At 42.2% G+C, this 13,949-nt stretch overlaps 1 protein-coding gene across 1 annotated transcript in view; it reads left to right on the top strand.

The window, feature by feature from the left end:
* Positions 1 to 13,647, top strand: part of LRP1B (LDL receptor related protein 1B) — a 1,872,788-nt gene extending 1,859,141 nt beyond the window's left edge. Inside the window, exons 88-92 of the mRNA XM_066577770.1 lie at positions 1,622 to 1,698; positions 4,234 to 4,324; positions 6,021 to 6,165; positions 10,305 to 10,403; positions 13,105 to 13,647. Of these exons, the coding sequence (XP_066433867.1) occupies positions 1,622 to 1,698; positions 4,234 to 4,324; positions 6,021 to 6,165; positions 10,305 to 10,403; positions 13,105 to 13,245 (553 nt within the window). The 3' untranslated portion in view covers positions 13,246 to 13,647. The remainder of the gene's footprint in view (positions 1 to 1,621; positions 1,699 to 4,233; positions 4,325 to 6,020; positions 6,166 to 10,304; positions 10,404 to 13,104) is intronic.
* Positions 13,648 to 13,949: the final 302 nt, after the last annotated feature.

Below are 13,949 nucleotides of genomic sequence, written 5' to 3'. Positions count from 1 at the left end.
TTCTGGATAACTAAGACCAATATACATATGTTAGACCTCTATCTTATACAAAGAATTAACAAGTTGCATACAGGCATTTCACAGGTACATCAAACCTTAATCCAATCTTAATCATTAACCAAATCCTACACCAAACAGGTTTAAAGACCACATAAATGTTCATAGCTATTCGTATTTAAGATACAAAATGGAGGATGAAGGATCATAAATAGCCATTTGTATAAGCTTTCATTACAGAGGGGGTGGGGTGGGGTGGAGCTAAGCTCCCTCCCCACCCCTTGCTTGCAGTCAGCAATGGGAGGAGGCGGGGCGGTGCTTAGCTCCACCCCATCCCACTACCTCCCATTGCAATCAGCCAGAGGGGAGGAAAGAAGAGGTGAGCCAGCAAGGGGGAGGGAAGGGTCAATGGCATGGCGGCCTCGGTGTATATGCGCCAGGGCCCATGCTATCTGAACGGCTGCACAAACTTTAGATTTTTTGCATCCAATCGCAAGTTTTTACACCTCACATCATAGTGTATATCAGCCAGCCATGAAAACTGTGGCCAATATACGCTCGTGTGAAAGAGCCCTGAGACTGTGTTGAAGGTTTCAATGGACATCTGTCCAGCACAGATCAATCTCACAACATGTTACATTAATTTGTACAGCTTATTCGTATGCATTAACTAGTCCAACTTGAAGTGTAGGCTCCACTTCTTATGACTCAGATTCATCACATAAAAGCTTTCTCCCTGTTCTAGCAGTCTGTCAGGAGACACAGGGTTACTGATAACAGCCAGTACTCTCCAGTTGAAGTCAATATCTCGGCAGCATGATAGCCCTTTTATACGGGATATTATCTTTCAGAATTGTTCAAGCTCCTGCGAGAATTTGAAGGATAATTGTTGTGTGTAAAAGTTTGCAGCGACTGAACGAGAAAATGTGGACATAATGATCAAATATGGTCTCTAGGGAATGGCCAAATCCCCCGATAACATTGTAGCTTTAAAATTTACAGACTTAAAGCTGTATTAACCCATGCATGACACATGTAACAATCATCTTAATACATTCACACTCTTAAGGAGCATAAACCCAAAGTAGTCAAGACAAGAAGAAAAGACTCTCCCTCCAGAGAGCGCCTCCTATAGGCTGGTTTTGGAGTTTCAGCTTAGAATCATTCAAGTGAATAAAACTGAGCTGCACTCCAAACAACCTATAGACATGAAGGATTCTGTTTTTGGAAAGAAAAACTAGACCCTTTTTTTCTAAATTTTATCTAATTCCTTCAAATCTGAAGGGTCATTTATAGTGCTTCCTCAACGTCAATGACGGTAAATAATGGGGTTACAGTCAATGCATAATATGGACAGTAACAGTCTGGAGGAGCAGTGATGTCTTGACAGAGGTGCCTGCCATCATATTTCCATTCCAGTTTATTGCAGAAAGTTAATGATTGGAAATTAATATGATCTGATTCCACATTTTGCAAAAGTTTGAAACTAATTACATAAAAGCATCTTGTTTTTACATAAATGTCGGTATTTCAGCTTGTCGAGTCTTTATGACATACTTTTTACCAGGTTAGTTAGATAACAGCTGGCATACATTAATTTCACTGTTTAATTGGGTCTTTGTAGATGTTCAGCAAACTGGTCAGGAAAGCAGTGTGAGAGGCCAGCTCCCAAGAGCAGTAAGTCTGACAATGCCGGTTCAAGTAAGTGTCTCAAATTAGCATCCGCCATCAATGTGAATGTTTTATGTTGTTGAACAGCCCGTCTAATGCGAACAAGTTCCTGACTTACCAGTAATTGTTACTTAGACGTTGTAGGTAAAGTGGACTGTTAGCCATGAAATGTCTAAAGGAAATATTGCACATTAGGATGATATTAGCGTAGGTTATTTTCTTAATAGCAATTCGCCAAGTATGGACGGTTTCTCTTGGACAAAGTGTGACCATATTGTAGAGCCCAGAGTGCGGCTGCAATACCTCAACCTCTTGTGGTCCTACTAAACTGGACTTAGACGACCCTTTGTCCCCATTAAAACCATCTGAAAGTAACCTTATTAGGTGACTGCATATTGCCAGGATTTGATGACCACAGCGATCCCTACAAATCAACACAAGAAAAAGGGTCCAAGACCACTCCAGTCCAGATGCTGTGAAGACTCGACACATTCAACTACAACCCCAAACCAAAAAAGTTGGAACACTGTGTAAGATGTAAAGAAATGTAAAGAAAAAAGAGAATGCAATGATTTGGAAATTTCATCTAACCATATGTTTTTCACAATAGAACCCGAATGACATATCAGAAGGTGAAAGGGAGACATTTTTTCATTTAATTTTGGCAGCAACACATCTCACAAAAGTTGGGGCGGGGTCATTTTTACAACTGTGTAGCATCTGCTTCTTACAACCGTTTATAAATGTCTGGAAAGTGAGGAGACTGATTGCTGAAGTTTTGGGAGAGGAATGTTGTCTCCTTCCTGTCTGATGTAGGATTCCAGCAGCTCCGTAGTCCTCGGTCATCTCTGCAAGATTTTTATTTCCATAATACACCAAATGTGTAATATTGGTGAAAGGCCTGGACTGCTGGCGGCTGGTTCCCCCTGACTCCTCTTCTGTGAAGCCATGCTGTTGTGATGGATGCACATAGTGATATGAACATTGGATTGTGTTGATATATGGCTTCTTTGTATGATTCACCTTTAAATTGTATTTGTGAATTGCTAGGAGAACTGTGTTCACAGAAAATGATTCCTTAAAGGGGTTGTCCTGCGAAAGCAAGTGGGGGTATACACTTCTGTATGGCCATATTAATGCACTTTGTAATGTACATTGTGCATTAAATATGAGCCATACAGAAGTTATTCACTTACCTGTTCCGTTGCTGGCGTCCTCGTCTCCATGGTGCCGTCTAATTTCAGCGTCTAATCTCCCGATTAGACGCGCTTGCGCAGTCCGGTCTTCTCCCTTCTGAATGGGGCCGCTCGTGCTGGAGAGCTGTTCCTCGTAGCTCCGCCCCGTCACGTGTGCCGATTCCAGCCAATCAGGAGGCTGGAATCGGCAATGGAACGCACAGAGCCCACGGTGCACCATGGGAGAAGACATGCGGTCCACCGTGGGTGAAGATCCCGGCGGCCATCTTCGCAAGGTAAGTAAGAAGTCAACGGAGCACGGGGATTCGGGTAAGTACTATGCGTTTTTTTTTTTTTTAAACCCCTGCATCGGGTTTTTCTTGCGCCGAAAAAAAAACAAAAAACGTTTCGGCACGGGACAACCCCTTTAAGATATTCCTGAGCCCACGCAGCGATTTACATTACGGAATCATGACTGTTTTTAATGCAGTGCCATCTGAGACCTCGTAGATCTTGAGCATCCAATGTTGACTGTCAGCCTTATCCTTTTGCACATGATTTTTTTCAGATTCTCTGAATATTTTGATGTTATGTTCTGTAGATGGTGGGATATTTAAAGTCTTCGCAATTTTACATTGTGGAACATTAATCTGAAACTGTTGCACAATTTTTAGACACACATTTTCACAGATTGGTAAACCATCTTTGCTTCTGAGAAACTCTGCCTCTCTAACATGCTTTTTTTATGCAGTCATGTGAATTAGTAGAACATTAACCCTCAAGCTATTCTTCTTTAGTACCACTTACGTTTCCAGCCTTTTGTTACCTGTGTCCCAAATTTTGTGAAATGTGTTGCTGTCATCAATTTATAAAATTAGTTTTTAAAAAAATGAAATGGAAAAATGTCTCCCTTCCCCTTTGATATGTGTTCTGTGTTCTACTGGGAACAAAATGTGGTAAGATGTGATTTCCAAATCATTACGTTATTTTTTCTTTATATTATACACAGTGCCTCGATGGGACCGAGATACAGTCGACTGAATGGTAATGCTGTACAGGGAAACATTCAAGGCTACTGCCAGGCTTAGACTGACTCACGGAGGAGCTGGTTATTCCCCTTCTGAGTCCCTTGAGCCAGGAAGGGGGTCTCCAGTCCCCCACCACACTATGATTCAGTAAGCAGCTCTCAGGTCTCTTCAATCCACTTTTGCTGAAAGTTATACCCCTCACCAACCTCATATTGATGGTCTACCCTAAGGCTAGGCCATCAGTTTTGTAGCCTTGGAGAAACCCTTTAAGTTTCATGTTCTTGTCTTGTATTCTGCAAAATCTATTGCATATCCCTTTTGATAAATCTTTTGCTGACAATATTTTTCATTTCCCATCATAGGAAGTATTGCAATTATTGTGCCACTTGTTCTTCTGGTGACTCTAATTACGACTTTGGTCATCGGGCTAATATTGTGTAAAAGGAGGCGGAGGTATGTTAATCTACTCTAGTGACAAGCATTTGACATAAATTACACAATTTAATGCAGTAGGGCAGATTTATTAATACTGTCTGTATGAATAGACAATGCAAATTTAGACTAGACAGTCTATAAATGCACCACATTTATCTATGACTTTAGTTGGCGTAGTTTATGACAAAAATTGTGCCATTTTTGATACATAATGTCACTTTTAGGCCTTACTCCCTTTTGTATGCGGGGAAAAAAAGTACCCTAAAGTATCTAATACACCTAATAAATTGGGATCAATCATGTTTGATAGTTTTCTTGTGCATTTTGCCTAAAAACTCAAATTCAGTAGTTTGCCCCATTACGTTTGGTTATGGTATTTGTATAATTAGTGTGTTCACCATATTTTAGGGTATTAATCTTTACTATTGTAGTCTTTATTCAGGGATAAACAAGCTACAGCCTAAGGGCAAATGTGTCCCACAAAGCCATTCTGTGTAGCCCAACCATCCTGTCATAGATCTGGTTGTTAGTGTACATGTGAGCTATCGCCGGACACAATGCTGACAAAAGTATTATGAAGCCCACCAATCCTGTACTGTCAGGCGAAGGGGGTATGTAATTTGGGGATGTTTCTGCCGAAAGGGCTAGGACCATTGGTTATACTGAAATCTGCCCTCGACACCAACGAGTACGGAGACATTCTGGACAATGTGGCATTATCTACACTGTGTTAATACTTTGGTACAGCTCCATGTCTCAACCAACATGACCGGGCACCATGTCATACAGCACTTAGTGTTGAGTTTTGGTTTCAGGATCATAATGTCTGTAAACTTCATTAACCAGCCTAAAATCCAGATCTCAATCCCATTGAGCATCTTTGGGATGAACTAGAACGCCATATCCCAGAACAATCATCACTCCCCGCATCACTATATGAAGAAATGGAGGCAAATCCTTCCATGTACCTATGGGAATTTGGTGGACAGCATGCTTAGGAGGGTTACTGCAGTCATTGAGGCCTAAGGTGGCCCAATACCATATGGAAAATGGGAATAAAACCAAATTTAATCACCCTCTATGCGTCTCAATACTTTTGTCAACACAGTGTATGTCCCATGGCAAAGAGAAGTGGAGTGATGTATAGCACAAGAGCAGGGACGGCATCTCTGTGATCTCCATATATTGGAAGAATGAGGGTTTCCAGATCCCTGTGCAGCACTCCAGAAAAGGGCAGATGAGATGGCCAAGTGTGCAGTGATCTTCATTGTAACTTATAGGAGTAGTGAAGCACTCAGCTACTCACATATCCTGCAATGGATGGAGCTTACTGGAGTGTGAACAGGAAAAACCTGGACCCTATTCGCCTGATAGGAGGAAGTTCTGGAATTCAAACCGGCCCCAACAGACGTTTATGACTTATTCTTTTGATATGCTATAAATCTCTCCGATGGTAACATGATAATCTACTAAGTTTTATTTTGATCTTTGGGGTTGGTTTAAACTGATAATGTGGCCCCCGGACTACAAAGGTTTGTGCACCCCTGCTCTATTCTAAATTATGTGTCAGTATTTTCTCTCATGCTACCAATAGGGCAGTTTGCACGTCTCGATCATATATTTTCTGATTTACCTTCATATAAGCAAATTTTACCATTGAGTACCTACTGCAAGTCAAGGGTTTATATTTGTTTTTATAATGTAATAATTATAGGGCAAAAACAATCCGAAGACAACCGATAATCAATGGAGGAATGAATGTGGAGATTGGAAATCCATCTTATAACATGTATGAGGTGGACCACGAACACAACGATGGAACTTTATTAGACCCAAATTTCATCATAGAGCTAGACAAGGTAAAATAATCTTTTACTTGACTAATTAAGACTGATATTGTGGTGAATATTCCTATTATCTTACACACACTTCAATGAACCCATAGACTTAAATGGGTGGTCAAGTTGTAAACTACTGATGGCCTATTCTCAGGATAGATCTCCAGCAGTGGATTGCCATGGGTCTGATGCCTGGGGTGCCCATCGATTAGCTGTTCTCTGGGCCAGTGCACTCATGTACGGAGCTGATTTCTTCAGGAAGCAGACAGCTCTGTTCCCACAACAGTGGCCCAGCTTGGCATTACATAAGTTCCCATCGAAGTGAGGGGGTCCTTTAACTGTAGTATCAGGCCTGGCCACTTCTGTGGGAATAGAGCTATCTGCTTCCTAAAGAAATCAGCTTAGTGCATTGGCCCTTCGACCAGCTTTTTGGTGGGAATCTCAGGTGGCAGACCCCTGCTAATCTGCTACTACGATCTATCCTGAGAATAGGCCATCAATAGTTTACAGCTGGACAACCCCTTTAATAAGAAGGGGGCTCACCAAAAATGCATAATGGACAATGCATATTATGGTGTCCCATCCTAGATAAGAGTCCATGCTTATCTCATACCACAGCAGCTCTACAGTGTGGAGATCTCGACCGATCCTACTGAATGCCATTGACCTCTCTTGTATTGAAACAACCTCCAAAATAAGACACTGACTCTGCTTATTGGTTTCATTGTGTTTGCTGCATAGAATAAAAATGTTGAATGTTCCAGTAAGACTAAATTTTTATGCCGAATGCAAATTCTTGATTTCTTGTCTGGTTGATTGTAAATGGCTGCTATGCAATCCTTTCCTATTATGTGCAGGTGTGTTTAGCTCCAGAAAGGTTAAAGGGGTTGTCCCGCGCCAAAACAGGTTTTTTTTTTTTCAATAGCCCCCCCGTTCGGCGCGAGACAAACCCGATGCAAGGGTTTAAAAAAAAACCGGATAGTACTTACCCGAATCCCCGCGCTCCGGTGACTTCTTACTTACCTTGCGAAGATGGCCGCCGGGATCTTCACCCACGGTGGACCGCAGGTCTTCTCCCATGGTGCACCGTGGGCTCTGTGCGTTCCATTGCCGATTCCAGCCTCCTGATTGGCTGGAATCGGCACACGTGACGGGGCGGAGCTACGAGGAGCAGCTCTCCGGCACGAGCGGCCCCATTCAGAAGGGAGAAGACCGGACTGCGCAAGCGCGTCTAATCGGGCGATTAGACGCTGAAATTAGACGGCACCATGGAGACGAGGACGCCAGCAACGGAACAGGTAAGTGAATAACTTCTGTATGGCTCATAATTAATGCACGATGTACATTACAAAGTGCATTAATATGGCCATACAGAAGTGTATACCCCACTTGCTATCGCGGGACAACCCCTTTAAGTATGTGAAAATAAACAGCAAGTCTGGAATAATGGACCCGATAACAAAGCAAGACAAAGACCAACAGATTTGTACTTTACAGTAATTTAACCAATTAAAGTGAAGCCTCGGCATATAAAAGCTTCTTTGCTAAAAACTCAGTGGATCGAGTTGGCACAAAAGGAGTGCAGATTATGGCCACTTTCACACAGCACTAGTTTGTATCAGTTCTTGTAACTAGGAGTGGCTGCAGATCATACAAACCTTTCCATTATAGATTTTCTCTCTGTAAGTATCTGCTGTATCTGTATGGTGGTGCCGGGATTGGACATGGCACCGATCCCAGCCATTTAACTATTTAGATGCCCTCTGTCCCTTGATTGCCACTTTCCATGACAAGATCCAGCATGGTAAAAAATATAAAAAAGCTAAAAATTAAAACACACACACAATGCCACAATTGTAGTTTTTTTAGGTACTCGTCTCCAAGAAATAATTGAATAAAAAAGCAATCAAAAATTTGTATCAACCCCAAATTGGTCACTGTGCGAGCAACAAGCGCTGTCACCAGCCCATTGATGGAAAACCAAAAATGTATGGGGGTCAATAGATGCTGATTGTTGACAAAACTTTTTCTAAAAGGTATTTTATTCTTTTTTAGTACTACAACATAAAAAATTGTATATATTTGCGATTGCAGTAATTGTACGGACCACAGAATAAAGATAACCTAAACACCCCCCACGCCCCCCCCCCCCCAATGTCTTAATTGTAATTTTTTTATCTCTGATTCAGAAATTCTTAAAAGTTTCCAATACATTTTATGGTACGTTAAATTGTCACCATTGTAAAATAAAAGTCATCTCACAAAAAAACAAGCCCTCATGTAGCTATAGAACCAGAAACCCAAACCTTCAGATTTTTTTTTTTTACGTGGGAATGAAAAAGTGAAAAGGATAAAAATAATAAGGGCTGCAGCAGGAAGGGGTTAAAAATACTGAGGAAAAATAGTAACAAACACTGCTGCGTAAAGGTGATGCAAAAAGATCTATTACGACGGTGGCATGTGAATGTATTTATGCATCCATGATACGGATGAGTGCCACAGCTTGACCGCTGCTCTCCTGACCCAAAGCATCATATATTCTTATTATGTTCGGAGTTCAGCTCTGGAGTCTCGTGGTCACGCCGGGACATCGATCCATGTTATGGATGCATATATGCAGCCTGAATACGTTTGTGTATCAATGGCCCAAAGCAGCACTCCATCTATCACTGGTCTCTGCTGTGAAGAATCCCATTCAGTAGCTCGTCGCCTACAAGTTTCTACCGACTTCCAGGTCACATGACCAGCACTCTGACAACACTCTGTGTCCTGCAGTTAGTAGGCCAGATTTATGACAAATGCCAAAAAGCAAAACTGTTGGTCTTGCCTTTAGCAACCAATCACAGTGCAGCTTTCTTTTTGTATTCTGCTCTTGAAAACAAACTTATGGTCAACGGATGCACAAAATCCAATGCTGCGCAATTGTTGGTTTTATTATAACTGTTACCATTGTCTTTAACGCATCTTGTAATTCTGACATGTTGCTTTAACCTCTTTGTATTTTTATGCATAGAAAGCAAGTCTGCGCCTCCCATTACCTGCTGGAAGTCAGTGTGCATTCACACGATCGATCTTCCCATGCGATTTCTGTCTGTTTGCAATATGCACTGTATTCACGCAGCAAAATAAGCCATTGACTTCAATGGGTTAATTTACAGGAGCCATTTTTCACCAATAGTGTGAGATCTAAAAGTCACTGCATGTTCTACTTTTGAGTGATCCTACAAATTACCCATTCTCCCCTATGGATCGCACTCATAAGCGGATGGGATTTTCATGGTGGACCCAATGTGGTTTTCAACTTGTTTCTTACTGAAACAACATATGATTTTCCCGTGTTTTTAATCGCAAAAAGCATTGTGCTTGCAGGAAAGATCTTGGGTTTGAAGTGCGATCAGTATCCCACATGAACGCACCCTCATCCTAACAAAAGATGTCGGATTAAAAAAGCATCTATTTACCGTTTTTTTTTTTTTCTATAGTGATTCCAATGGTGAAAAAAATCAGCATTTTTGCGCTTCATAAAGAGTGTGATAATTAGTTTTAACCCTTTCTATGAGTGGTTCATTTGCTTAACTACTCCGGGTTTTTACCCCTTCTATCGGCACGGGCCACACTCATTGGCTGGTGATTGATGTCTCCAGCTCCCCTGCGCTGGAAAGCCATGTGTTCCAAGAACTCCACCTCCACAACACCTTTGGATTCGGTGTGGCTGCAGCGATGTGCCTTCATCTCTTCATCAGCCTCCAGGACCTCATGTGCGTGTGCTGAATACAGAACCATGGTGCACATGGTGTCTCCGGCTTAGATGGATGGTGCCAATGGAAGGAGAGAGATCCAAGACCAGTTCAGCAAATTAGCTGCCTGCCCATCAACGGGTTAAAAACTAATTAACATACTGTAATGGAAGCACGAAAATGCAGATTTTTCAAGCATTGGACTCATTGTGAAAAAAAGGTATAGTTTTTTTGTGTTTCTCCCACATCATTTGGTAGGATTATTCAGGCCGGTAATTGGAGCCGATGGACTTCCTTTTAAAAAAAAAAGAGTTGTTGTTTGGTAAGTTTTACACGAAAATTAAGATTTCCTCTCAATATTAATTATTCAGTAGAAAAGCTACAAAAAGCTCTGATCCTAACGCATTTATTATCTACATACAGTCCAGGTTCATAGCGGGTGGGCATGCGGCTTTCAAGCTGGCCCATACTGCACCACCTATCTACATAAATTCAGACCTAAAAGGACCACTAGCACCAGGGGTGAGAAGACTACCGCCTACTACTGGCACATTCCCATCGCATGGTTTACTTTATTTTTCACTTAAGTTCCGTTTTCCAACTCCATCTTGGGCCGGCTGTGCTTGTGTTTGTGTCCATGTTGTTGTCTGTGGCAATACTTGTGTCTGTATGTCATCTGATGACCTGCTTATCTTGTATCTTAGTACTGTCTTATTGTGCCTTGAAATTGTGGTTGGGAATGTTGAGGGGCCCCATTGGCCCTACAGAGAATCCTTGCTCATCTACTCTGCTGTGTTCTGGATGAATCATCAGTAATAACCAATAATTTATAGCATGAAAGAAGAAGTAATCTGGGTGATCCGACCGATTCCACTGGCAACTCCGGATGGGTTTGTTTGCTGCGGTACTCCAGCCAAGTTGTGAATGGCTCCATCCTTGCAGACATTTCCCAGCAGCACGTGGAGTTCCCAAGGGCCCTTTTACATGGGCTGATAAATTGCTCAGATTCCTGCATCCAGTGATAATCTGAATGATTATCGTTCAGTGTAAATGCTGCCCTGACTGAGCGGTGAATGACAGATCGGTCCGTGAACAGGCAGAATACTTATGAACAACTGCCTGTTTATTGTGAATGGAGGCAGATGGGCCAGAATATCTCCGGGCCGCTCCACCTCCATTCACTGAGTGGCGCTCATCCCTGTGTAAAAGAACAGGAACGATCATCACTGGGACAACCAGTTGGGCATCTGCGCCTACAGGTCATCCTGTGCAAAAGGCCCCTAAGGATCTTTAGTAACGCAGTATGATGCCTCCATGAGTATTTCTACAGAATATGCCACCATTTCTGAGAAAATACCTCCAAGTGTCTCTTTATAATATTTGGCACAGGGATATACAATATGGGCCCCTAACAGTCTACAAACACTGTATTAGAGAACATCATGGATCCATAAGGCGACCATGTTCAGAGGCCCTTATATAAAAACATACATGCATATTCTAAGTCCTCATGTGGGGGAACAAAATTATCTTATCTTCTCATGCTTCATAAAAAAAAAAAAAATGCCCCCAACGTAGTGACTGTACAGCAAGTGATCTGCCGGGCGCACAAGATATACCCTCTGTGGATGCAGGTAGTGATATGGAAATGCTCTGCACCAGCAGCCAACGCGATTCAACGCATTTTAATTCAAAATCGGCACAAGATAAGCAAAGTGTTTTTGATCTATGTAGACTGTAATTGTGATTCGTACATTTCTACAGATGCAGCAAAGTTTAACCTAACTTTTAACTTTCTGTGTTGCCATTTAAGATGCTTTTCAATGGCCTCTGTTGGTGTAAGATAATAGAAGAACTGCTTTTCAATAGTGTAAGATAAGTTGTAGAAAGTTCTGTCACAGAAGAAAGACCTGTGCAGACCGGCACTCAGGGGTGCAGGAGAGGAAAACATGGATTGATCTGAAAGTAGTGAGGATTGTGCTTACTGGAGAACAAGTCTTCGCCAGCCGTCTCTCAGCAGATATCCCTCGCTGTCAGTCAATGAACAGAACTTTATTGTGGGCAGTCCCCCTTCTAGGAAGCAGCAAACTCTACATCAGCATCCTGCAGGGAGCAGACTTGGGACAGGATTCTGGGAGATTAAAGATACCCTGTTGCCATCTATTTGCACCCCTCTCTTACAGCAGCATGAGGTAGTGCCTGTCACACTGATTACACTGATATGTCTGTTCTGTGGATCTGTGCAGGAGTTTGGGAGAAACTTACATTTGATCAGTAGCAGCTCATGCATAGAGGAGTACAAGAAGTAGTCCTGGATAATTATGAGCAGCAGGCCAGCTCCACCTACCCCGCCCTCCAGCTATTGATCGACTGCTGTCTGCTTATTACTGTGCATATAGAGCTACCAATCATTGGCTGGAGGGCAGGTGGGTGTATGCAGGACTAGTTCTGTGTCTAGTAATTAAATGCAAGTTTCTGCAAAACTCCTGCGCAGATCCACACAGCAGACATATCACTGTAATCAGTGTGGTGGGCTCTACCTGATGGGGCTCTCAGCGGGGGCTGCAAAAATATGGTGACCGAGTCTCTGTACCTCCCAGAATCCTGCCCAAAGTATTGGCTCCCTGCAAGATGATTATGTGTAGAGTTTGCTGTTTCCTAAAAGGGTGACAGCCCACAATAACGTTCTGTTCATTGACTGATAGCGAGGGAATCTCTTGGTGTTCTGTGAATACCACATGATCTCAGCAGTCACATGGCGGGTTGGAAGGGATGTCTTTCTGGGAGACTCCCCTCTTAGAAGTACAATCCTTATTACTATTGCTGTTTTCTTTACTGCACCCCCGAGCACAAATATATACTGTTCTTCTTCCACATTGACACCTCATGTGACCAAGACCATTCTGGCTGCTTGGGACGTTTTCCCAGAGCCCTCTGGTGCGGATATCCTTTTTGGACATGGGAGTTGAGCCTATATCTACAGCATGATTCAATGCCCCTTTGAATTTCCGGTGTGGCGGTGTGCCGGATTCTGGGCACTATGGTCACGCCCAGCGAGTCTACTTGAATCCACCTATTGCCCCCTTTGGCATAGGAGCCTTCTCTGGGAAGTCGCTTTTGTTTGTTACAGAAAGTTATCACAGTCGGGTTAGACTTTGTGGTGTCTGTATGTGACGACTCATGACCTTACCTTACTGTTGTCTCTCCGTCTATTGTCCCGCAGCCAACAAATTACTCCAACCCAGTTTATGCAAAACTTTTTGTGGACGGACACAATTGTCGGAATTCCTTAATCAGCGTAGAAGAAAGACGAGAACTTCTTCCAAAGAAAATTGAAAATGTGATCCGGGAGACTGTGGCTTAATAGCGGCTGATGCGTTCCCTTTTATACTCTGTATAAATGTATAAAATATTACTTTTCTATGTACCAACAGTATTATAATTGTTTTGTCATCAGCATTACCTCTTTTTTCATTTTCTTTGTTTTGCTGATGACTAGACGGACCATTTGTATGGTATTTTTATGAAAAATAAACTGCACTACAGTACGATTTAAACTATAAATGCTGCTGTTATAGGATATCATGTTGTTTGTTAAACGTAAGAGGACGCGCTGCTCCTTGTAGAGGAAGGACGGACAAGAAATCCATTTTATATGAACTTTTTGGAGGTTCAATATTATCTTTTCATTAAAAAGTGCAAATGATGGGAAGTTTGTTCTACATTGGTCTGTATTGTGATATTCTGGGCGGGGCTCATCGCTTGTATCCAGTGGTAATTCAGTCTTCTACGGGTTGGGAGATGTACAGATATGTCCTCCTTTAGCTTGGCGCTTATCTCGAAAAAGCCATAGACGTACCATATGGCACAAAATGAAGATATGCAAATGTGGGAATAAAAACTTTACCCCACTGAACTTGAAATGAAGATAAAAGCGTATACGGCTTAACAGACTCCATCCGACTGTTATAGATATGCTAAAAAGGCCTTTAATTAAAGAGGTTGTCCGGGTTAATATTTGCTGCAAATATGTTAAGCAATGCCGCCATATCTGCACGGATATCCCAC

Source organism: Eleutherodactylus coqui, chromosome 8, assembly GCF_035609145.1.
Source record: "Eleutherodactylus coqui strain aEleCoq1 chromosome 8, aEleCoq1.hap1, whole genome shotgun sequence".
Classification (NCBI taxonomy): Eukaryota; Metazoa; Chordata; class Amphibia; order Anura; family Eleutherodactylidae; genus Eleutherodactylus; species Eleutherodactylus coqui.
This window is presented reverse-complemented; position numbering and strand designations above follow the sequence as displayed.